Consider the following 27,189-nt stretch of genomic DNA (forward strand, 5'->3'; position numbering starts at 1 on the left):
TATTCTCTCTCATTCAGGGATAGAAACATTCAAATTCAAACCTGAACAGGGTGAGGAAGGGGAAGAGTTTCCCAACACATCAAACATAAGGGAGGGGACAGAAGCAGTGGACAGCAGGTCATACTGGAGGTATGTTTTAACAGTCAGTGTGCAAGTTAGCTATGATGATCCCAATTTGACCATGCAGAACCCCTCTTTTTGTCATTTTCCTCCCACAAAGAAAACTAAGAGCTATGTCCAGAGCACAGTCCCTTTTCCTCATAGAACAGCATTTGAAATTACTATCAGAGGGAAACTAAACTACAGCTAAGATTGTTAATTTATGTCAAGACTGAATAGCAGCAAGATGAAGGAAAAGGATCTGCTGTGCAAAGCCACCTCCTTCCCTAATCCTTAGATCTACAAGAAGGAAGATCAGCTGATCCTAATATTCATATCCTCTGTTTCTGTATCATTTTTACAATAATTTTTATAAAGTTATTATTATGGAAAGAAAAAAGTAGATGAACAATCTGGGAAGCAATACTGTCATATAAATGGCTAATAAACATCTTGGTAGAGAAGTTCAATGTTGCATTCATTGCCATCATAATGGCAGAAAGTTTAGAACAGTGTTTTTTAATTAAAACCAATCCAATGCAATTTGACAAAGCACATAATTTCAGCTCTGCAGGGACAGCACTGTCTATTTAGGAAACAGACAATACTTACTCAGAGGGTATCTTAAATTAATTCAATGTTAAGAGAAGCAGTAAATCAAAGCTGCTGCTGGAAAACAACCAAGGGCTCAGCAATGCATTTCAGAATCCTAGTAGTCTCAGACTATAGTAGCCATGCTGTAGCATAGCACTTCAGCTGAACAGGCAACAACATATCATAGCAGGAGAAACATTGTGCCAAAATCACCCTTTCACAGCCTCAGCAACACAGGGAGACCGAGAATGAAGGTGCTAAGTATGGCAACATCAGCTATAAATTTGTCATTTTTCATATTTGATTTCTACCTGTGATAGTTCATTCAGCCTCCCAGTGAATGCTTTTATAAGTTATGGCTTACACCTGCACTTCCCCAAGAGGGAAATCCACAGTTCTTCTCACTGGATTACTGAACTACAGTTCCATCTTTGCTGACCAGATTTACTTTCAGCAAATCCAGATGGATTTGGTCAGTGTTACATACGCAGCTGTCTGCTGAAGCACTAATCAGAAGATAAATATTTGTCCAAAACACAATATGATCCATACAATATGACATTTGCATGATTTATCTATAACAATGAAACCAAAGATATAAAGTTGAAAATAAAATTGTCTAAGTGTCAGTTTTCTTACCTAGCCCTAGAACGTCATTCTTCATTTTGGTAGGGTCTCTGTCATTCAAGAAACTCACCAAACACTTGGTCTGGGCAAGACAATCTACTTTTTAGTTTGTCCAATTGCCAAATATTCATTCCAAGTTTAAGGGTACCTTCCTTAAGTGTCAGGCAATTGTATACCCATTTCAAACGACGGTTGTTTCAGAAGTTGTCACCGTAAACTTCCTTGAAGTTTTGAGTATCTTCCTAAACCTGATCAAAATGGTTTACGTCTGTGCTACAGGCAGCAGAAAGCAGTTGGCATAAAGTGAACTTCTTCTATCCTTCATTTAACAATTGACCACTGAATTCTAAAATTCTCACTCACTTCAATAACCAGCAGCAAAGTAAATAGCAAATTCACTAAGGTTTGAAATTAATACTGCTAATTCCCACACTCTTCCTGAAGCTCCAAAATAAACAAATACTCTATCAGGACAAAATATTTACACTCTATTTTAGTCTCTTAATATGATTTATCATGTGAAAATCATGTTTATTAAAGGAAGAAACCATGTAAAATCTCTTGGTGCAGAAAGAAAAGAGATATATCAAGCTGTAAATCTGTTCACTAGAAACATCTGCATGTCTGCGTGAGGTGAAATTTCACAGCACAACAGCTATTACAGAACAAATTTAAGGTGAGCATGTATTGCATTAGATATATAAATATATGATTGCATAAGAAATTACAAAATGTATTTTATTGCATTTTGTCCAGAAACAAATTTGGATCTCTTCTCCCTTCCTTATAAAAGCATCTTAAGTACCTCATGGAAATTTATGGACCATTCCTCACCAGTTCTCCAGACTTTTCCAACATACACGTTTTTATGCAATATCAAATCATATTCTTAAAAACTCTAAAGGACTACTCAAAGTAGTACATAATCCTCAAAATAAAGGCAATAGTCATCAGCATATCCTTTGAAGAGCAGAAGAAAGTAAAATTTAGAAGTTGGTAAACTTGCACATATAAAATACTTATCATAGCAAAGATTAAGTATTCTATATTTTAAGAATCACATCTCACATTCAGTTTACTACGCAAGGGAACATTCTTTCACCATATGTAACCTGTATGGTTTTGGCATACATTCATCAGAGAATAAAATAGATTTATGCTGGAGAAGACAGTCAGTAGTGCTCCACAGAAGCCCCTAAAACTCAAATACTAAAATAAGGCACTGAATTGGACCTCAACAATCTTTCTTATGGTAAAGCCTTGAAAGTAGGAAAGAAAGTGTGGTGGCAATTAGCAGACAAGAAGTCAAGTCAAAATCGTATAATTCTGATCCCTCTCTTGGAACCTCTAGGACCAAGTTTTGACAGCTTGCTTTCACAAAACATGTAGCATACTGTTTGGTACAACCTAAGAATTTCTAAGAATGCAGGACCTTTAATACTCAGAAAAGGAACTTTTTAGCAAATAGATTATTTTCTTGAAGGATGAGCAAGGGCACTCTCTTATGTAAATCAAAAGTTTGTTTACCACAGAGAGGAGCCAGAATGACAGAAGAGTGCTAAAAACTGCTACGGAGAAGGGGGTAAAAAAATACTTTATATAGATCTATAGCTATTTTGAATATAAAGAAAAGCTCACCCCAGTAAAAAAAGTCATCACTGTTAAGGAAACAAAACGCAAGTAACTGAAAGCAAGGTGCTTTTATTCAGGGGAGGCACATCCAAGTTTGAAAGCTGGTTATGTTAAAAATAATCATACTTGTGAAGGCTATGTCTAAACAAAATTACTAAGTATTATCTTTTTTTAAGGTCATATCACAACTTATGCTTGTAAACTAATCAGATGTCATAAGTGAAGCAATATAAGGTTTGAGTGGAACATGTCCAATAAAAAAACAAGTTATTTCCACTGAGCAAATGTTAGTATTTTAGTAAAAAGTTCTCCTTTCTTAGCTCAGTTCATCTCTAGGTTTCATTAGGCTACTAGAAAGGTCTTTTGCCTCCAAATGAGATACAAAACCAAGCTTACCCATGCTTCAGCTGGGATTTTCAAAAGTACCTGAGAAAGTCATTCTCTCAAATCTTCAGTGGGATTTAAGTAATTATGCCTCTTACGTTCCTTGGAAGAGCTCTGGCAACCAGTAGTGTTTCTTACATATTACAGGTTCAGGTCAAACCTCACCTTTAACAATTACTAAGATCTGCCTAGGCCAAATTCTTTCTGTAGTTTCACTTCTTCCTTGTGTTAAACAAGTCGTTTTCCTGGTGAAGAGCGGTTACTGCATTCGGCCCCTTCTGTAGCCTCACTTTGCTTTGCAGCAGAAAACATACGATGGTAATAACACAGCCCAGACCTCACAGTTACTATAAAGAGACAAAAGAGCATGGATTTAATCGGGAGCTACACCATATAATATATGCTGAAGATCTGACCCACAATGATGGCACTTTTCCCCAAGAGGTCAAAAAATGGGGCTTCTGGGAGTCAGTGACATTTGACCTCATTTTGTCAGAAGGCCTGTTTTGTTGTATATGGTTTCAAGAGATCCATCTATGTTTTTCTCTGAGCTTTCTTGAGTGTAAAAGCAGCCTTATATCAGTAACGAAGAGCCTTAAAGTAGAACATACTAATGGACAAGTAGTCTCATATTCCTACTCTTAAGGGGAGGGGAGACGAAAAAAGGCAACCCACACAACTCTGATATAATTTTAGCAAAAGCAGTAACTGCTAAAAATAGAGGCTGCTTTGATTTTTTTCCCCCCTCAACTTAAAGCTCTTAGAGCTGCAGCTAATAGCTCGGTACAATTTTTTTCAGCCTTTTTTCCAAGTGCTTATTTTTATACTAAGTGATATTTACTGCAGTTTTAATACTTTACCCAAATTTAGCAAGAAGTTATAAATTAATCCCATAAAAATGCTGCAACAAACAAGCGCAGTATGCTTTTAATTTCCAGAAAATTCCTCTCTGTAGCTGTATTCCAAAATGATACTGCAGCCTTTTAGAAAACCACTAACGTAAGGATTTTAAACATCATGAAATTGACAGGAACTAAAGAAAGCCAAGATATGTCAATTCTAAAAAGCTAAGTTCATCCAGTTATTCAAGCCGTAAGTAACCTTTCAAGTATTTTGTCTACAGAGATAACAATGTTTCTTTCTGAAAACACTGTTAAAAAGAAGTATCTCCTTACTAGGTCAGACAACTGAACATAAACAGAATTATCAAAACATGACCTATTTCTGAAAAACAAAAAGTAGAACACATTGTAAATGAGATTACAGCGTTCAACATGGATAGGAAAAGAACAAAGTGGGAAACTGGAAATACTGTTCCCTAGCTGTATAGCATCTGTGCAGTGGCAAATAATCATTAGAGAATTACTTTCCCTCTTTAACCATCTCACAACATTCTGGTTGCTGCTGGGCAGGCAAAATACCTTGATCTGCTTTTTTTCCAATATACTGATTCATTGCCAGTAATCCAATGCAAACACAGTGTCTCACTAGTTCCACTGAAGTTACATTTTGTAATGCCAGACCACTTCTTTAGAAGAAGAAAAGGAGAACTGAGAACCTCTGACTTACTAACAAAAAAAAAAAAAATTTAATGTTCTCTTCTATTCATCAGGGCATCACCATACAGCATCACACCATATGCATCAATCTCATCTCCAGGTTTTTAAATGCACCTATTTGTGTAGTGTCCAAACACACATGGTGTGAAAAGTAAATAACATTAGAAGCGATGTTTCAATATTTTTTGCTAATCCTGAACAACCAATTTACATGCAAACTAACGGCAAAACAGTGAAGCAGGAGATACCCAGACACCATGTTACTATGAAAAAGACTTCTACTTAGTAATTGGCTTTTTATTGCCCCCTCCATCCCTCTATTTTAAGAAAGCTGGCAAAAAAGAGAGTCCTCTACCCAAACTAAGCAAGAGTGCTGTTAAGACATTTACCAAAGCCTATGTTCAAAGTCTTGTTTCCCTTTTCCAGCTTATAGCTTTGTCCATTTAGCTAGCTACTACATCCCCTCACAAACTTTCCTATCTAGATATTTCAGATTTACGTTCTCAAATACGCAATTTCACTTACAACTTCATGCTCCTTTCTTGAGGAAAAGAATGGAGACAGGTGAATGAAAGCACTCCTCAGTACTACTTCTGGTCTCCTAAACTTCATGTAATTCACTGTTAGTGTAATGATCCATTGCAAACCTTCTAGATAACATTGGAAATTCGCTTACATACTCGGCATTTAAACAATCGCACAGGAAAGTTAATTCAGTTGAAGACAACCAAACATTTGCCATACAGTCTTTCAGCTTTTAGGCAAATTAAAGCATCAAATCCCTGCTTATACTTTTCCAGTTACTCAATGAACAATGCAATATCCAAATATTTTTTCAGCTTTTAAGTATTTTCTCATCTAAAAACAAAAATGAACAAGTACTTATAGCTCTGATAAAAGGAAAATCTTAATACCTGCTACCTCTATTTAAACATTAATGGTAGCTCAGAAAGTATCCTCAGCAACTTCGGTCCAAGAAAGGCTGAAAAGTTATTGCTTAGAGCTACAGAATTCTCCAAAAAATAATAATAATAATAATTTACAAAGTAACTGAATGGAACAACTTGTTGCCTCTTGCTTTGCATTCCCATAAGAAAACTAACTTCAGCATGAAATACAGTATCTGCTGCAGGAAATTAATGGTCTATTCATTTCTGGATATTTGATTGATTTTTTTTTTTTTTTTTTTTTTTAAAGAGCCTTGAGGATCTGCTTCACTTCAAAGACAAGATATTAATTCAAGAACTCAAATATCTCCATGAAGTTCCCAATTAAAGACTCATTTTTCAGTAGTCTGTCATTTACCCGCCATAACCTACTAGTTTCCATCCATAACATTCCGCCAAACAAAGATGTGTATCTTTGTTTACATTAGACAACATTATTAAGGAAACAAAATCATTCTCTCAGAAAAAATTTATTCCTCAGAGGTATATATTTTTTTCTCCAGTCTAACTTACTCATTGTAAATTTAAAAAGAAGGAATAGTCTTTTGCTCCATCTCATATTCCATGGAGCCTACAGATTTCAGTCAGGTTAAATGCAATGTTAAGAAATATCCTAAACTGGGATATAGGAATTTATATGTGTTCTTTTTCTCAACAATATAAAGCAGGAACGACTAAACTGGTTGCAGAAGTTTGCTGATATCAGTGCAAGACTACACCTTCCAAACTTCTTACTACTGAAATATATATACGCAGCACACAACACTATAATGTAACACAGTAACTTGTGCCAACATACATTTTCTTTAAAGGAAGGTAAATATCATGCAACAACCCTGCGTGATTACCTATTTAAGCTTTTAAAAAAGCAATGGTTCACTGAAAATTTTCTGCAGACTATGCCAAAACATCAAACGACAAAATAAGTTGCTTACATGTTTCACATTGATAAAATGTATTGTTTCAAAGTTGGCACACTTGACTTCTCCTTTTAACAAAACATATTGGCAATGCCATGTTAAGAAACAATTATGTTAAAATTGATCTGCAGAGCCATAGCTATATAATGATTTGACAGTGCATTCCTTATCTAAAATTTTCAGAGAAATTACTATTTTTAAAAAACACTATAAATCAAAGAGAATTAAAATCCTAGACCATTAACAAGTTCTATTACAACAAAACAGATGTAGATTCAACAAAATTTTACAAGGCACATTTTCTATCAATAATAGATGTTTAACATGTTTCTAAAATATATTCAAGGCATTAATTATACCAAACAAAAGAATAATAATAAAAAATAATTTCAAAGCACTTGGCTATCACAAAACAATCCTTCCTTCTTGAAAATAGTAGTATAAATCACCTCCACTTCAGATGAAATTATGAAATTTAGCTTTTTCTAGAATTCTAAAAAATAAAGTCAAACCCTACTAGGCATATTTAAAAAAAAAAAAAAAGGAATGCACCATGATTTGTATTTGTCTCATCAGTATAAATAGTGGTGGATATCTTACTATGTGTCAAGAATTAATCATGCGTGTTTATGTCATTCCTTTGATTTGACCTTTCCAGGTTAGTTAGATAATGCATTGTTCAAAGGAGAGGTTACTTACCCATTTCATTAATGGTTGCTCTTGCTTTTGAGACAAAAGAACTAACTTCACTTGAGTGCATTTTTGCTCTTTCTTTAAGGTCAGCACCTGTAAATGACATTTCACGTGTATGTTAGTAAGCTGCATATAATATCATAAATATGCTTTCAGAAGTAAATTATTACTGTGTCTCAAAATTTAAGTCTACTTTGAGATAAGGGCAAACTGATCACACTCATTTTCCACAGATTTCAAGGAAAATACAACACAGAAATTTAACTCTGAAAAAACACCACCACCACCACCAAAATCAAATTAGCTACCAGATTTTCACCAAGTATATTTTAATTTGAGGAAGAAATCTCACTGTGAAGAACAGTTTATGAACAACAGAATTTAAAAGTATATATATCAGATGGAAATATTAACTTATTTTCCCAACTGTGTCACAAAGTCCAATAACTATGCATTTTTCATACTATCATCTACTAGCAAAGGATAACAAGTGGAACGCAAAACCCCTAGGATGAATGTTTTTACGGTAATAGAGTTCATTTAACTAAATAAAAAACTTCTACAGTGGACATACTAGCATTTTTCACCTTGTTTTATGGAACTCTATTTTTGAAGATGTTACATACAATACCTCCTTTTAGTTTCCTAAAAAAGCTAAAACTTGAGATGACATTTTCCTCTATTTCTTCATGAACATGTAATTCTGCATATTTATAAAGGACAGTATAACTAGAGTTTGCTATAAAAATGTGCTTTTAAAAATTTACCATTGTTCAGAACAGAAGTTTTCTATCATGAACATGTAGAAAGAGAAACAGGTAATAATAATAGCTAAATACTGAAAAAGTTTTTTTTTTTTTTTTTTAAGACAAAAAGAGAAGAGAGAAAATCTGCACAGATACATTTATTCTCTGAGGATGTGCAACACTCCCATAGAATTTAGTGTGTATTTCTTTCCATTTTGTGAAAATGAACCTGTTAGTCTGAAAGGGCTAAACACAAGACATATAACCTATACAGAAATAGTTTTATATTTCCCTACCATGACAACCAAAATACTATCAACTTTGGAAAAGGCATCACATTCTTATTCAATTAAGATGTAACTCAAAGTTCAAAATTAAGCATCACAGCCTCCCCCCTTTTATCCTTCTGGACTTAACCGATATTAGATGCTCCCTGTCAAACACGGTTTCAGATACACTTTTGTTGATAACAGGAGTTAAAACGCACAACTCTAGTCTTTTTCTTTTTTTTTTTTTTTTGGCAAAACTGGTATCTCAATCTGACTGACATTTTCTGATGGACCTCCAGCTGCCATTTTAAGATAACATGGCCAAAAAACAAGCTCTGCACCTTCCCTTCTACTTTCATCGTAGCAATGCTTCCCATTTTACTGGGGCCTATATTCTCTGTCTATGCATGTCCAATCCAAAAACAATGAAGCATCAGTCCTGACTACGTTTGTATGTTTCCTAGTAATTATATCAAGTTTCATTTACGCTACCAGACACCTTGCCAAAAGTTTCCAAGCAACCTTCTAAGATATGCCTCAGCTGAAGACAGTGTGACGAGCCAGCTGAACAGTCAGTATAAAATGGGGATTATTGTGGTCAAGTCTGTACCGTATCGCTACAAATGTCCACCTTGGTAATTTACAATTAATGCATACAGAAAACTTGCCAAAAACCTCAAAAGCATACAAAATTGGCATGTAAATGGGTATGAATCGGGGTAGTCCTTTAAATCACATGCAACTGCAAAGAACTTCCACAAATGCATTTACGTACAGAGTTCTGTAACTGAAAGAAGCTGCTTTACAAAAGCAAAACATGCTTTTGAAAATAAGCTGATGGCAAAACACGATTTAAAAGCTACACCAGCAAGCGTGTGAATCAAAAAAACAAAAAACACACCACAAACATACACACAGCACTTCTCCAACATCTATTTCTTAATGTCTGGTTCCAGCTTCTACCACTCTGTATACATATCATCTATGTAAGAACAACAAGAAAACCTGTGCTTTAGGGACTAGGGAATTATATGGTTGTATGAAATCCGAACTTCCATACACCAAAATCCTGCTCACTTGGCTGTACCCTTGCGAAGTATAGAAAGTCAGCTTTGAAAGAGAAATAGGGAACCTAAAATATTCCAATGTTCTTGTTAAGAAAGTGTACTGTCAAGATAAGACTTTAAGGCAATTGTTAGGTTTTTATTTATTTAGATTCTTTAAAAGAGCTCAACAAAAAATAACCTTATAAAACAAAAAAATACACAGACTGCAGTTATCTTCATTTCGAATATATATTTGAAGATATCTGCTGAAATTTGTTTTTAACAAAAATTTGCGTAAGTCCATTAAAAGGTAAACTGTCATCTTATAATTATTAATTATGAATATTCTAAAAAGAATTTCTGGTCCCATATTTGCTCTTAGTGCTTCACCCAGCGTCTGTAATCTTACATTTCCCTTTTTCTTAAGTATTTCTCTTTCACCACTGTAGAGAAAATGGAAAAAGGTCTTTTTGTAATACTTTCCTATTTTAGCACTCCAAAGCATCGCAATAATAGCTGAAACTTTTTCCAGAGAGAAGACCTTTAGGCAGAAGCCATTTGTTGCACTCCAGCAGAAGACTCGCCTCAGCATCCTCTGGTTCACAGGAGATGGAACCGCCAGTGACTTAACACTTTTGTTCCTGTTGTAAGATTGAACCACTGATCAAAATTCTTGAGGAATACTTTGATCCATATAGCAAAGAACTATTCACATGTTTCTTCAAAGTCCGTTCTCAAGTCAGAAGTAGGAAAGGTTAAGTTACAGAAAGCAACCATGAAGAGTGCAGCTTCAAGCAAAAATTGCCGTTCTCTCAGCTACTGCAGTGAAAGATCCCTCCTCTCACCCCAAGTTTAGCACTTTAAAATATCTGAAAATACTATCTGTTCAACTGCTGCGAGCAGCAAAGGAGCTGAAGATTTTCAAACCACAAATACTCACACAGAATGAACCTTTGCAACTCTCCCATGGACCACAGTTGAAATACACGAATATGTTTGGCCTATCCCCTTTCCCATACATACTCCCAACAGACTTCAGGGGGTGTGTACTCCGGGCCTGTGACTCTACACCACACTGAGCGTAGGCTCCTCTAAGCCTTTCTACCCCACAACGTAAGGAGAGGGGAGCCATAGTTGCCACTGAGTTGAGGCACACCAACTGTTGCACACTGATTGTGCACTGTAATTATGTCCCCGCATCCATTCGGTTCACACTGAGTCGTTTTCTTCACGTTGCATGTATTGGCATCTTGATGCTCTGTCCCACTGGCTGGATCTTATCCACCTAGAAGCACAGTAAAAACTAGTCAAAACTAACTGTGGGCTAATTCTAGGGCGTGAGGTCAGGCTCTTCAGTTCTCAGCTCTCTGCTCCCAGCCCTTTATACATCTCATTTCAAGGGCCATGCACAGCTGTTCTCAGATTACTAGGAGTTAGCACAGGACAAAGGAGAAACACAACAGTGAAAGACTATGCTGACACTACTACCAGCCGCTTCCTTCTAGAGCTTCTTTAGGATTAGGACATGTGCTCTTCACTTGTGCAGAGAAGCCTCCTCAATCAGCTTCATTCATAGAAGCATTACTTCCAAATTCATGAAATAAACAGGAGAGAATTGTACTGCAGATCTCATATGAACCAGTCCTGGTTGCCAAATACCAATACAAAAACCATTATTTTGGAGAGAGGTGCAGAACTTATCCTGAACCTCCTGAGCAGTAAGTACATAAACAATTTGGTATGGGCAGATCAACCCTTAAAGCTACTCAGAGGAAGATGCATATTGTTTTTAGATATTACATGCATCTCTATTGAGGTCTGTCAACCCTGAAGAATATCTCTGATTTTGATCCATGACCCTAATATTTTTTCCATCCAATACAAGGAGAACACAAAAACATTAGTTATTCTTTACCTTACTTCCCGTGAAGTGTTAGAACCCTGATGAAACTAACCCTCTTTGTATATTGTAAATAATTGACTGCTGAATGGCTGGCTGTTGTACCCTGTTAGTCCAGACAGTTTTGCAGCGTGTGTTTAACCGGCATTTCACAACGTTGCCGGAGAAGTTTATTCGAGAAAGCCAAGGGGAGTCCAGCAAGACAGGTATATTTCTGTTATTCACCAGAATTTTCCCAACTCCACTTCTATATGACAAGGAAGGCTATTTAACTTAGAAAGCGCTCCCAAAGAATCTAAGTTTCACAGTGATTGCTCCGATCCCTACGTCTCTTGCCTTATTTGGATATTTTCACATAATCTCTAAATATAATTTATTTACTGTTGAAAAGCTAAGTTATGAATTTGAGAAATCTGTTCAAAACATCTTTTTACAAGCCTCACTTTCCAAATGCCATACTTGAATGCCTAAAAATTTTCTTGTACAGTACCATATACTGTGCTTTGTCACACACCCCTATAATACGCCACAAAAGCTGTAAACCCATGACAACATTAATCATAATGGGTTATATATCATACTCAAAGTTTTAACCATACTCAATAGATATTTCTATTTAAAAAAATAACTGTTTCATATATCTGGCACACCAAAAATCAAATTGTAGAGTTATTCTACTGAGTGCCAAAAGATGCCCCAACTGCCTTTTCTCTGAAAAGGGTAAGTGACTCACACGCAGGTATCTGACATGGAATAAAGTCTTAACTTCTTACAGCGGCAATGTTATTTTGAGCTTGCCCCTTGACCTGGCTAAAAGCAAATGGGCCAGTTCTGTTTGTACAGCAGAATTTCAATATGGAAGCAACAGCCAAGATTTTCAGAAGGTACACAGATAAATAGATCAAATGGCAAGAAACACCAAAATTGGAACACTAAAAACCGCACAGCACAGAAGCACCACCTCGAATATGCTTAATAACCTGCAGAAATAAGTTAATGAGGAATTTACGAAAGAAACTGACTACGCTTTTAAGACGACATGCACCACCTCACCCATTAACAATAATTGTGGTATACTCAAAGCTCATTCCCATACAGAGAAATGAAGTGAACTGCGAACTAATATTACTCCTCCCACACATAAAAAAATACTACTTAAGATACTGAACTAAAATTCTGAGGCAAAGGGCCAGCTCAGACAAACACTACAGCTTAACTTGCAACTACTGAAAAAAACCACCCTTCAATGTTCATGTGAACAACGCCCTCAAAAGCTGGTATGCGCAACTCCTACAGAAGCCAATGTGATAAATCCAAGTTTAGCTGAAATCAGCAGCAGAACTGCAACTAACTTTAATCAGGTTAGGATTACTACAGAGGGAGCTGCATACACATATGAGGACAGCACTGCAACCAACTTAAATTCAAACACAGAAAGTAAAGATTTAAAAACAATTTTTATTCTCTAAATTTCCAACATTGCTCTGTATCTCATAATTTTTCAAAAATAAAGCTTTTACATCCCAAAATTAATTTACTCAGAATAAATTAATCTCTAATTTTGGAGAAACTGCAATACCTCATGAAGCAAATACACTTAAAGACAGCATAACGTCTGGGGAGATCAAAATTTTGTTTAAAGAGAATTAATATTAACTCTGTACACCACAGTAATAAAAGTTATGAATATTATTCTGCTAACAGACATATACTTCAAGTTAATACTTAAAAATCTTCCATACAAAAGCACTATTTAAATTTGATAGTAGTAATGCCATCATGTGGATGTTTTTTATTTTGCCCTTATCTAGCATTTTTCCGTTTAAAACTATATGCTTGACAAATTACAGTACAAATCAAAGTCAACCACGACTGAAATCTCTTGCCTGTGTAAAAGAAAGAGTGTTATGCTTCGCAGACAAAATATACATTGCGTAGACCCAGTTAAAATGTGAATGAAAGCTTTCAGCTATCACATAACAACCTACTTATTCTACAGAAATAGCTGATATACATATAGAATCAAGTTTAAAATGAAAGTTTCTGCTACACAGTTTAAGAAAAGTAAAAATAAGATGGCTTTCTGCCATATTGAAGTAAATGAATACTGAAGACAAACTGCATTCCTTTGCTCAAATTTTCACTTTAAAAAGTGACTTCAAAAGTAACAGGTCATTTCTATCATTGCTACAAACTTGAAATACTGGATTAAGAGTAGTACACAGAGGGACAATTTTTTTTTTACGTTATTATCGTTACTTCTATGATTACATTCAAAATCATGATTAAATCTATCACATACATGAAAGACTTATTTTTCAAATTAAAAGACACAAACAACTACCATGACAACTGAAGAATTACAGCATCTGTAACTGAAAACAGAAAATATGTTGACATATCATCTTCCAATCAGCTGCATACAGTTTTTAACATTCTACGGTTTGCTGTGATCTTTGCGAGTACAGATATGAACAAACTCTTCCTAGAGTCACAATTTTATTCCAGAAATTTCCTATTAAAAATGCAAGAGTACATCCTTCCACAATGCAGAAATATATCTGATTTATTTCTTGTTGTTTATAGATGATTTGCAAATATGATGATTGTTGTTGTTGTGGTGGTTCCATTAAGAATCCACTGCTCTTCCTAGTCCAGCCAGGCCAGGGATACTTACACCTATCATCAACCCTACCAATTACGGCTACCACTGCTGTTTACTTGAGTAAAACCAACCCAGCCTGATCAGTTAAGAACAGCCAGAACGCTTCAAAAATATTGTGTCCTGGACTTTAAAAACTGGCCATCTTCCACAAAATAAGAAAACTAACAGATTATCACTTATTTGATAGAATTGTAGAAAAATCTGGATTAGAAAGGACCTCTGGAGATCATCTGGGTGAGCCTTCTCTTGAAGGCATGGCCTTAGGCTAGGTTATCCAGGGCCCTGTCACGTCAAGTCTTGATTATTAATAGCAAGGGAGATGCCATCACTTCTCTGGGAAACAGATTACAATGTTTAATTCTTCATTATGAAAGCAGTTATTTTATGCAGATGGAATTTCCCTGAAGCAACTTGTACCCATTGCGTCTTGCCCTGTCACCGTACATCCCTGCGGAGGAAACATCTCTACTTCCTCTGTAACTTGTAACTGTCTTTCAGGTATGGTAAGATTGATTAGATCCCTGCTGATCTCCAGCCCTCCAATCACCTTGGTGGCCCTCTGCCAGCTAGTAAGTGCTGAGCACAGCGGAACAAGCACGTTCCCTGACCTGCTGGCTATCCTCCTCATGATGCAGTCCAAGACACGGTTTGCCTTCTCTACTGCCAGGGCACACTGCTGGTTCATGTTCAGCTTACCCCATGTCTTCTCCAGCAGAGCTACACCCCAGCCAGTCTGTCCCCAGCCTGTTCTGCTGCTTAGCATTATTCCTTCACAGGTGCAGGACTTTACATTTATCTTTTTCTTGTTGGCCTTATCTACTAGCCTGTCAAAGTCTCTCTGAAGAGTGGCTCCTACTTCCCATATACCTAACTCTCCTTTCACTTTATCATCTGCAAACGCAGTAAGGGTTCAATCCTGTCATCAGATTGTTTATAAAAATAATGAATAGCATCAGACACAGTATCGACCCTTGAGGAACTCCACCTGTGAGTAGCTGCCAGTTTGACTTCAAAGGGTGGTGGTCAATGGCTTTGATCTTGGCAGTTTAACCGCTTTTCACAGTCTATATATCCAGTCCATATCTTATCAACTTGTCAACGGGGATGTTGTGGAAGACCATGTCAAACGCTCTGTTAAAAATTAAGGCAGAAGGCATCCAAAGCTCACTCTCGTCCACTGATCAAGTTGTTTCATCACAGAATGATGCTCAAGCATGATTTACCCTTGGTAAATCTGAGCTGGATTTTCCCAGTCACTTTCTTGCCTTTCATGGGCCTGAAAAGAACTTCCACAAGGACCTGTCCCACAATTTTTGCAGGGATTGAAGTGAGGCTGACTGGTCTGTAGTTTCTTTCCCAAGCTGTCTTTTTTGCAGATGCAGACAGTATTTGCCCTTTTCTAGTCGCCTGGGTCTTCTGTGATCTTTCAAAGACAATAGATGGCGGCTCTGTTGGTCAGGCAACTCTTTTAGCACTCTCAGAAGCATGCCACCAGATCCCTTCAGAGTTATGTAATATGTCCAGTTCAGCAGTGGACCTACATCTCCTTTGTACTTCTGCTCGTCACTAACATACCTGAAGCAGCCTTTCTCGTTATTCTTGACATCTCTTGCCAGTTTAAGCTCCAACTGAGCTTCATTCTTCCTAACCGTATCTCTGCACATCCAAGTAATATTTCTAAACTCTTCTTTGGGACTCTATCCCCTTTTCCAAGGGTAAGGGTGAACAAATGACTCAAAAACCATAAAAGATATGAGAAATTAAGAGACAGAAAAGAAAGCTTTTTTTTTTTTTTTTTTTTAGAATTAAAAGGGATGTTCACATCTTTTACTGTTTAGAAAACTACAGAACACACAAAATAAACTAATAATGTTTTGAAGACACTTTAGAGTATTCCTGAATATTTAAAAGATTTTGTATTCAGATCAACCTTTTTGTCAGTATTTATAACTCTGGTACTATTTCAGAATATGAAGAAATGAAACATTAGTGAAAAAGTCTTTTTTGATTTTTTAAGTTACCTGGTAAGAGAGACCTGAGAGTTAAGGATAAAGGGAAAGGTACTACTGAAATATCTATTGAACTAAGAACTGCTAACAATTTGCTCTTGAGGATCAGCTTCTCTCACGAGTACTACTGAAAAGAAAGATCCTCCTCATAAAGCAGTACAACTTGCTCTCTGCCTTTTCTGTTCTCTTAGTTTTCATATTTTAAACTGCAAATCAAACATGTGCAAGTAACAGGTAAAATTTACATTAAATGATCATTTCCTCAGAGTTGCGTCTCTATGACAACATGTTGTTGGCAAAACAAGACTTTCCATAACAGTACTTTTTTCTCTTTCCTTACTCTTTTAGGACAGATGTAAATTTAAGATTTACCTTAGCTTTGCCTATGCTATAGGATACCTCAAAACTTTCAATGAGGAAGGAATTCCAAGACATTTTCACTCGCTCCTAATAAAGTTTCATTCAAGCTCTCACATCCTCCTAAACTTTAATTTTTCCTGCATATTTATTTTTAACCTGAAATTAAACAGAGATGATCAGTCCTTTTAAGTGGCCAGTATGACTTGGCTATATACATTTTAGTGCATTTCATAGTAAGCTTAAAAATAACAGCAAAAAAAAGCCACCGTTATCAAGCAAGTTAGGTAGGAAACAAAAACCACAAAGGTAAAGAAGTCAGGAACATGCCACAGAACATTTGCAAAGGCCTAACATTTCTCATACAAAAAGGAAAGGAAAACACTCAAAAGGCTGTAAGCATTCAGGACTCAATTTTTCAGGCATGCAAAACTCTTAGAAATTAATTACATTATACAGATCCAGAATGATTTGAAATGAGTAAGATAAGAACTCATGAACTCATGAACATTAGGAAGAAATTGTAATACGTTACATACGAGAAACAAAAGATTAGGAACATGTACCTTTACCACGGAACCCAGCCTTAAGAGGAAGTTAATGTACAACATATTAATAGAGACTTAAAAGCTGGCTCAGAAGCCCCAAAGAGCTATAAACAAAGGGTCACTGGCTAAAAAGGCAGACCTTGACCCCGGGCCTATCTGGTAGGGTTGTGTCACAAAGCACCAGAGACTGAAAGACAAACATGCTATGGCTGTTATGATAGATTTTCATAATTTTCTATTAAATAAGGTTTTCACTTTGTCTAAGAAAGTGGTTCACAAGACATGGTTATCACAAGCTTTTAAAGCAGCTGCTTCACAATTCACCTAACATAACTTAATAGTAACTATTATCTCTAGTAATCATTTGTTTTATTGACAACAACAATCATGCAGTACATCAGCAAACACCAATCGTGTCGCAAGCTAGCATGGACAAGACTTTTCGCCCGCACCACCTAAACTGGCTACAAAGAAAAGTGCATTTACATGCAACCTCAGCATCTGCTAAATTTCTTTAACAAAACAGTTCGAGAAAGATGCTGGTTGCAGTCAGTGAAGTCAAGAGAAAAGCAGTTTGATAATGAGAGATGCGATGCTTCTTCCCTACATAACAAGGTAATCTAAATGATGTAAATAAAACAATTCCTTTTTGGTGCAGAGCTTCATATTCTTGGCATTCTCTAAACTTGGATATATAACTTCAAAGTCAAAACTTCTGCCATTTTCAGTCCCTACTGATGCTCGTCCATATAGGATTTGTTCTCCTATTAGGCTGCAAGCATGACTTAGATACCTGCATTTTTTGAACATATTCTCTCTATGTCACAGAAAGAAGTTCCTCAAAACCATCAAACAGCAAAGAACAAACAAAATTTTGCAGTATAACTCTTGTGCATTAGAGCTTTTGGCACTTTGGCAGGATGCCGGTCATAAGCATTCCTTCCTGTAAAATGGCAGTCTTTTAGCTCCACGGCTATAGTTTATTACGTGCTTCGCAATAATTTACACTCAGATCAGTATATTTAAAGCATTAGCTGCTAAATAAATTCCCACAAATGGGATATTTCAGAAAGTATAACACTTTTGTTTGCCTTTGAAATCCAAGCCTTTTGAGGCCAACTTGCTAATTCAGACAGAATCTCTGCAAGGATCTTGATCTCTCACCTCCTGAAAACAAAAGCACAAATTTTTACCCAAATACTACCATTTTCTTTGTGACACTTCCATCATCCAACAACTACCTCAACCATATTCTATATGCCACTGGTACCCTCTTCTGAAGCCAAAAAATTGCATAACTGTCATGACAGAACTTCTTGCACTTTCATCCATGGCACATGAGACACTAGTCCTGGTGGCAAAGTACAAGAAACATGGTAACTTACTGTTTGGAAACAGCTATCTACACCAATATTAGCTTGGATTCTGTGCCATGCCTCACTTTCAGTAACCTCTGTCAGGCTAACAAACTAGCCTCTGTCAGAAGACAGAGGTTGCATCATCCTTGACTGGCAGAGGGACATGGAATCAGAGGAAAAGATCCAGGAGGAGGAGACAAAGGGCAGCAATGAAGTCCAGTTATAACCTCTTTGGGAACCACACACACAGACCTCTAGAGCGATCAAATCATGACAAAACCTGTTTCTTCCAATCTACAAAGCATAGCTCATACAACAGTCTAGCTACTCGTCCACTGCAAGAGCATGGGCTTATACTTCAAATCAGGGTAGTTTCAAAACGTCAGCATTTAATAAAAAGCAACATATGTTGCACGTACTATTCAATACAGAGTTTTTAGAAAGAAAGAAAAATAAACAAGTAAAGCTACTTCCTATACCACTTGTATTTCTAAGTTATTTCCACAGTAAGCATTACAGAAGTATTTAATTCAGTCATTCTGGTACTCTGAACACCCAACTTCCTCAAACCATTTTTCATTTTCAAATTTAGCCTTCACTCAGAGAACTTCTACATTATACCTGTAACAGGGTGTGTTTTTCTTTTCTGATCATGAAACATAACTGAAGTCTTCTACAGATTAAGACAGTTTAAATTAGACAGCCACATAAGCTGGATTTTTACCCTACTAATTAGTTTCCAACTAAGTGTGGAACTACTATTTGTTATTTGTGTTTATTCTGCACCTTGCATACCAAAAGCCTCTGAAGAGTCTAGCAACAAAGCTCTCAGTTTTATTAAGTTTAGAACTAAAAAAAACATTACTCAACAGAATGAAAGTGTATAGATATTTTAACACCAAAAAAAAAAAAAAATTAAAGTGGCACTGCATCTCATTTGTATCACTTGCAGTATCCTTGCAGAGTTTATCAATATGTAATACAGTAGTGACAGGTCACACATACTGCTTTCTCAGTCCCAATTAATGAGTGGACATGTCTAAAACTTGCCAAGGCTGAGGTTCTTCATCTTTCTTCTTTAACCTTAACTGAAGGATGATATTTAGACCGAGTAGTCTTAGCAACTGGTACTAAGCCTTGCAATTCAAAGAAATATGAACAGAATCAAAAATCTGAACAACCCTTTCTTTCACCTTGATTTCTAGTAAATCAAGTAATCACAAAAAAAAATAGAGATCTTTCACTGCATTATTACAGGTGACCAAGTCAAGCGTTTTGCATATATTGTATATCTGACCACTGCAAGCATGTTTGTGGAAAAAAAGTTAAAAGGAATTGATACTGCCGGGTATATCTATTTTGATTAGTAATAATTACAAAAATAAGTTAACTGACAGCACACCCAGTTTTATGAGCTGTAAATAGAAAAAGAGGAAGTGTGTTATGTGGTAAAAAAGGGAAAGTCAGAATCTCTTCTGAAGAAATCCTGAAGTCTTTATTCGGGCATAAATCCTGCTAAAGAAAGGAGGAGCTTTTCCTGAGAAAAGCCACATGATTTGAACTACTTTATCATCTGAATGTAGATGAAGACACAAGTCTTTTGTTTCTTTTATATTAGAAACATTCAAGTAATTTTCCTTCCTTCCTGTCCCTTGCTTTGAAAGGCATCACCAGATGCTAGGTGGGGGGAAGAGGGGTTGCTTTGTTTGTTTTGCTTTTTTTCCCCTCTCTCTCCTTGTTTTTTTTGTATGACCAGTATTAGTCATACTGGGATATCACCTGGAAACTTCCAGTAGCTCAAGGTTCAACAATACCATATACTGTGCAGCTATGTGGCAAGTGATACTTTCAGTAGGACATTTGAACAGGTAAACAAGACACGCAGCATATGAAAATGTAACACACCTTGAAAAGAACAGCTAAAACAATAGAGAAAAGGAATGGACACATCTCAATAATCAGTCATGACTTGTTACCTCACTCATTTAGGACATGATCACTCTGTGTATAGCAAAACACACATAAACTTGAGGAAAGATTAGAAAGACTAGAAGAAGTGACTACAGATTTTGACTGGGAACTTTTCCAAGCTACAACAGGTGAAGAGAACAAAGACGTTTGTGGGAAAACTGAAACCGGAGAAGAAAAGGCTTTAAGGTTAAGGACATGGAGCTCAACTTTGGTCTACTCAGAAAGCTTAAATCTTCAACTCCAAAAGGAAAAAAAAAAAAAAAAGCATTAAAAATGGCTGGCATCCCTGCACAAAAATCTCTGGCTCATATTAGTATTGGGCTACCATTCGAAGCCAAAGTCTTGCCATTCCACACACTGCTGTGTGAATGTAAGGAGTAGTAAGCATTTGAGCCAAGAGCAGGAACATCTCTTAATCATGCTTCGTTCATGAGAAAGACACAAAAATAGCAGCTGCAACTCTACTGTTCATAAGCATGAAGTTAACCTGCTCACACACTGTACTTTCCCTTATTCCCACTGTCCCCAAACACTTGGAACTGACATAAGGAAATAAATGAAGATGCTTGTAAATAGCACAATCTCCCATCCATTGAATCCATTTTCAGCACCAATGTTGCACACTCGATTCTATTTTCTACAGGCTTGTTATTTTAAAATACTTCAGGGATACTCGATCTCTTCTATTTTTAATAGACAATCCAATAGACTTGCCAGCAATTTACTTTGGAGAAAGAAAGGAAGGGAAAGGAGATCTAACACTGGAACATTACCTGCCATCTGGAGGAGCTTAACAAATTATAAAAGTTTGTGGTATTTGAGCCTAGAGCTCAATCACTTGAAAACCGTGTCCATCCACATATAGTCACCAAGTTCCAGCTGGTGATGGGAACTCCACAAAGAAGTGTTAGAATATCAGTCAACAAAAGGTATTTTAGACTTAAATTTCTTATATCCTACAAAACTCTGCTGCTTCCCTATTTATACAAAATACTGACAAAAAATTGAAAAAACTTGGGGGATATTATAGGAAACTATATACCTATATCTCTTTATGAATGAATAGCTGTCCTGAGACCTTATATTGACTAAAACAGGTAGGACCTGACTAACAGTCGTAGGATTTTTTTTAACATTTCTTTGGGTGTCAGACAATAAAACAGTTACAATAGCTTTTACTATCTGATGCGTGTATACCAAAGTTCATGTTATATTTCTATTTATTAAAACATACACACACAAAAAAGTAAGTTTTACAAGAAAAAAATATTTAAAGAGAAATTTCAAAATTTTTTCATTTTTTATTACTTTTATAAAGGTAAAACATTTTCACAGGTACAAAACAAAAGCCCACTGACTGTTTCAGTAAGCTACATGCAAGATTCATGCCGTTTTCATTAGAGACAAGTAACCATCTTTAGCTATACCACTGTAAAAATACATTATAACCAGGAATACATCGGCAGCTCTGTGCTACATTCATGCAAATTAAATTATTTTGTTTTCCTCTAGCTTTCAAGAGTTGCACATCCAACCCAGATGCAGAAAAAAGTACCATTTTTTATTACAGTAAGCCAATAACAAAGGTGTTCTGCAAAGGAAACCTGCCTAAGTGGCAGACAAAGATGGGAGAAAAGGAGAGAAACAAGTAATTTTAAAGAACTGTTGGAAGTGTCTCTTCATACTTATGACAATTAGCACACATGTATGTTTCATTATATGCTGTTCTGTGCCATTTACAGAAGGAAGCACATACGAAACTAACTGCTATAAAATGACTCAAAATGAAAATGCCTTAGCTTCAGATAGAAATCTAAATACCTCCGCTAAATGATCATTTTATTTTACTCAAAAGTAAGTGGAAAAATGGTTCTTTGCCATGCAGTAACTATTTCTGACATGTTTTGCACACATGTAATCTATTTCCAGCACACACTACCACCAAGCACATGAGATCGGACTATTTTTGCCAGCAGGCTTTCTCAGCTAAGGATATAAATGGCAAAGCAGGCTCAGTTCCCTCACCAATAAAGAAATCAGGTGCCAGGTACTAACTTAGTCGGTATTAGCGGAAAGAGTTAGTTGGGTCACACAGTACCTCAAAGAACTGTAAAGAAACCAAGCAGTCTTTCTTCAGAAATCAAGATATCAAATACACATAGTTATGACAAGAATATTTTAAGTGGAGGTGACTACTTCGTTTCAGTTAATACTTACAGAAGAGATCTGGACCTTAGACACTACAGTGGAAAGTCAAAAGTTCAGAGGCATGCAACAAGTTAAATGAAGCTCTTCATCTAAGCACAAAAGCATTTACCAGTGATGTCCTGGGTAATAAAGATATACCCCAAAATTATCCTTTTACCAATTTAATAAAACAGTGCCTGTCAGAGTAACAGCAGTTACAGATTACTTCACCCAGTGCCTACACAGGTTTTAACCATTTTATATGGAGCACAGATGACATATTATATATAGTGACACAAAACAAAACAAAAAAAAAATCCATGCCCAGAAATGGTGTAGCAAAAACTCTTGCCCATGTCTGAGAGTGAGCTTGCAGCTTTTGAGACGATCCAAGATCCAAGTCTACGACAGACATGGAATTTACACATAACGACTTTTGATTCCTTTATGAACAGAGTTTGAATATGATGAGTTTGAAATGACTTAAAAGTAGGTGAACAAGATCAGCCACCTTCTGCCATAACGATGTAAAAACGGCTCTGATGTCAAGGCTGGAGTTTAACTGAATTGCTCAGCACCCCTAGTGATCCGTAATCAAAGTATGTAGTGAACAACTTGATACTGCTGAAAAACAGAATATTGCCTGACGACAGAAATTCCTCCATATTTTCCGATAAACAGAATTCCATTTCAAAATATGCAAGACTGTCTTGGGAATCTAAAATGTGATTACAAACACGTACAACCATACTGAAGAGAAAGATAAGTTCCTAAAGTATCTTAACCTAGGTTAGGACACTAAACCAGCCTTCTCTCTAATCTACAAAAATTCTCTTCTCCAGTTCAAGATCTGAAATGAAAGCAAAAGCATATTGTTGATATAGGCCTATAAAGACAGTGAAATAACATTCTGTAATTCAGGAGCGTAACCCAAACTGGTCATCTAATATCTAATACTCTAAGGTGATGCAATTCCAGACTCCAGCAAAAACAGCAGCTGTCAGTAGGAAAGGCACTGAGAATAAAACGCCTCTAAAGGCATCGCTCAAAGTTTGGCCAAACTCCCAGCCTGAAGGGCTAGCAGTACAGAAAAAAAACTTCTTCTGAAAAGCTTTTTCTACCTGAACCGTGCTAAAGACAGTTTTAGATTAAAAATAGGTAGAGAAGTGTCTCCCTAAATACAAAATGCTTGGTTAGAGCTCACCACTGGGCTCTAAAGAAGGAATGGAGGAGGAGACATTAAAAAAAAAAAAAAAAAAACCCACACACCCCCCCACCCTCTGGGGCTGCAGCACCTGTCAGAGCAGGCTTAAAGTGATTTCAAATGTCCACTAGCAAAGTCAAAGAGGAATATGTTATCACTATAGTATTGCTGGTATCCATTACTATACAGGGCTCTTTCAGAGCTACTCCCAGCTAGGGACTCAAGGTTTCATTGTAGCTGTCAGAGGAAACTATACTTTCTGAAGACAAGATTACTGTTACTCACAGCATGGTATCACATAGGTCAATAATACATGAAACAATCCAAATACTTGGAAATAAACACAGAGAGCTACAGAAAGCACAGGCGTACAAAGATATCAGAGGACCCATGTGAACTACTGCACGACCTCTCTTAAGCTAGAGATAACAGTGCAGACTGCATAGATATTTCTCTAGTTTTAGGTATGAAACCAGCAGTTTCCTAAGTTGTCTAGCTCTAATACACCTGCTGGCATCTACAAAGCCTATGGTCTGCCTATAAATGACAAACTGTACCATCTTAAGAATTTTACCGAACAGAAGAAACTCAAGCATGCCAAGCAGACTTTCCTCACTTCTGTGGAAGCAAAGACTGTTCAGATGCAGCATCCCCTCTGTTAATCTATTATACCAAATCAAAGACTTCAACAGCCCTGAATTTTGCAGCCTTTAGATTTTGATATACACACATAGATGCCCAGACTGGTCCGGTGATGGTGATGTGAGTTTCTAGTAAAGTCACGTAGTTTTTGCAGTGTTCATATTTGCCTGAGCATCTCTAAATTACACATACAGGTAATTACTGCTTCCATTTCAGATTAATATAGAAAATTCTTACACGGCATGGACTGTAGCCCAACACCTACAAGGACACACTAATAGCCACCTAATTACAAGTTTCCCTGATACAGCACAGGCAAAGTATGCTGCACTTCAGAGAGTTGTTATATACCAACTTCAAAACCGTTTCTAAGCGGTCTATAAGGCCAGCGTCCTATAGAGGACTGTATTCAAAAAGTCATATCCAACCGTAACAAGCACATAGAATATAAAAAGTCATCCACATAACTGACTTAGTATTCCTAACAGGTTTATAAAAAATCCACATTTCTGTAGAACATATTTATAAAACAAAAATTAAATGAGTTACAGTTGTAGTATATACATATCTGTTGAAGATGCTTTCCATTACAGACAAGCTCACATAACATGCTCACACAATCAAAGACAACGATGGATTAACAGCCCAAGGCAATGTTTTAAACTATTTAAGTATAATAATTTAAAAAAATTTAAACTCAGTGTTTTATCAGTAATTAAAACTTATCACAGCCTATGTTCTTCAGTAGCCACAGATACGTATTTTAGGTCTGCTCCTAAACTTTCCAGTACACACGAGCCAACTGAATGACACCAACTATAGCATTTTACTGTTATTTTTGAAGACAGATATCCATGATATAAAATAGCACCACAAGTCCATATAATAGCGTTGTTTTGTAGTTCCATGTGACTGTATTACAGAGCCCAACCTTAGGTAAGGGCTGTTTTACACTAGCAAAGCAATAGTCACCAAGCTTGATCATTCCCCGTTAAGTCACTGCCCACAAAAACATTGATTCTCCTTGGCAAGTTCTCACGCTAAGAATCACCACAATAACTGTAAGACTACAGAACCAATTCAGATAGACTTGTTTTTTAATCAAATTTTCAGTAATAACCTGGGTCTCATGCCCCAGAAAGCTTCCATTCTAACATATAAGGAGAGAGGAGAACATTTTATTGCGATGGATCAACTACTGACACCTCAATTTTGGAATCAGATCTCACATGTCACACAAAAGGAGGAATGGTCAAAGAGTACTCGTAAATGCCCTGTTTCATCAGCTTTAAAGGGTAAATCTCAAAATTACCTTAACCCAGAAAATATACTGTTAAAAAGATGGCTCTCTTGCTGGCTTTCATAATTTATCTTTCACTAATAGGATGATCTTAAATTTGTTATTCATCAGCTTTGCGCTCACAAATCACAGTGAACTTTGGTCTACAACTTATTCAAGACCAAAAAAGGAAGAAAAACTGCATGAAATATCCACCACTGACATCTCAGCTGAATCCAACCAATTACAAGAGAACTTTTTTGAAGTATTACACTGTGGCAATATTAGCAATGAAGAAAGTTGTCTCTGCTTCCACTAGAGTCTATAAAAAACTCTAATCAAGGAGAAAAGTATACTGTGGTTGAATGTACTGTCAATTCAAATAGTCTTCAATCAGTGACAGACAGAGTCTCTCTGAGACAGAAAACAATCTTTTTACAAATTGTTCCTGGCACTAAAGCAAATATAGTATTTCTCGCTGCAGAACTTAAAACTAGAGGAAAGGGTCACCGAATGTTTCATAGACAAGTGTTTAAGACACACACTACAGGAAGAGAGAGACATCTGAACAGATATTCCAGATAAACCTGATGAAGAGCATCTTGCATCTCAAATAAGAGATGCAAGAGAGAACCAAGCAGATATAGATTCAGTTTCTTCTGTTTAAGTTAATCCACTTAGCCTCTGTACAGTACTGACTGCAACTCATTCAACTAGGGAGAAAGCTTTCTGTTCACATTTATTTAGCACATTTTTACACAAGTTGCTGTGAGCCCAGTCTATCCTCAGAGTTCCTTAAAAACAACAGTCTGACCTCAGTTTTATCTTTGAAATGTAAACTAACTGGGTTAAAAACTCTATTCCCAACTACAGAATAACATTAAGAAAGCTGAATATATGAAAATTCTTTCCCATAATATTCTCAAGCCAGAAGCTGTAAACACCACTGCGAAGGCAGACAAGGGATTCTTAGCTGAAAGTTTCACAGCTGATTAGGGTTGATTTAAAGACTGCACTGTTGCAGCAAGTCCCACCCACAGACTTCCTACCCAATTCCTCATGCCATTCCCCCAAACAGAAATGGATCAGTCTTTCAGAGATAGATGAGGGGAATGTGGCTACATTCCTGTGTTCTTATTGAAAAGTGTCCTGGAAACCTTAACATCTGCATTTTTTTTAATGAAGCTAAAAGGTATCTGGTATATTCATCTAACAAACTAATACATGCACCTATTCACTGTGCTAGCAAGTGCTGCGTTAGCTACGTGCAATTTTTTTTATCTGCTATTTGCCAGTGCTTTGTTCTAGGATTAGCCATGAGATTAAAATAAATATGGGCAAGTTATACAGAATAACGTGGATCAAATAACATGTTGAACTCATCCGAACAATATTCCATTAATAGAACCATATACATGATCACTTAGGGACAGTGAGCTCTGCCATACTTAAGGCCAAGAACAAACTTCTGCTTAAAAATTAATTTTTCTAGCTCTCAAAAATCCACATAGTTGATCCAATATCTGTTGAAATTCAACATGCCTCTTTAGGAC

The 27,189-nt window shown here is 36.4% G+C and overlaps 1 protein-coding gene across 3 annotated transcripts in view; it reads right to left on the bottom strand.

Moving 5' to 3' along the window:
• Positions 1-27,189, bottom strand: part of LOC138064053 (methylglutaconyl-CoA hydratase, mitochondrial-like) — a 113,101-nt gene that overhangs the window by 70,971 nt on the left and 14,941 nt on the right. For all 3 annotated transcript variants that reach the window (XR_011137263.1, XM_068924780.1, XM_068924781.1), the window contains one exon: positions 7,462-7,548. Coding sequence is in view for 2 of the 3 variants with exons in the window: in XM_068924780.1 (XP_068780881.1) it covers positions 7,462-7,548 (87 nt within the window). In the remaining variant the exon portion in view is untranslated. The remainder of the gene's footprint in view (positions 1-7,461; positions 7,549-27,189) is intronic.

Source organism: Struthio camelus, chromosome W (genome assembly GCF_040807025.1).
Source record: "Struthio camelus isolate bStrCam1 chromosome W, bStrCam1.hap1, whole genome shotgun sequence".
In the NCBI taxonomy this organism is placed as follows: domain Eukaryota; kingdom Metazoa; phylum Chordata; class Aves; order Struthioniformes; family Struthionidae; genus Struthio; species Struthio camelus.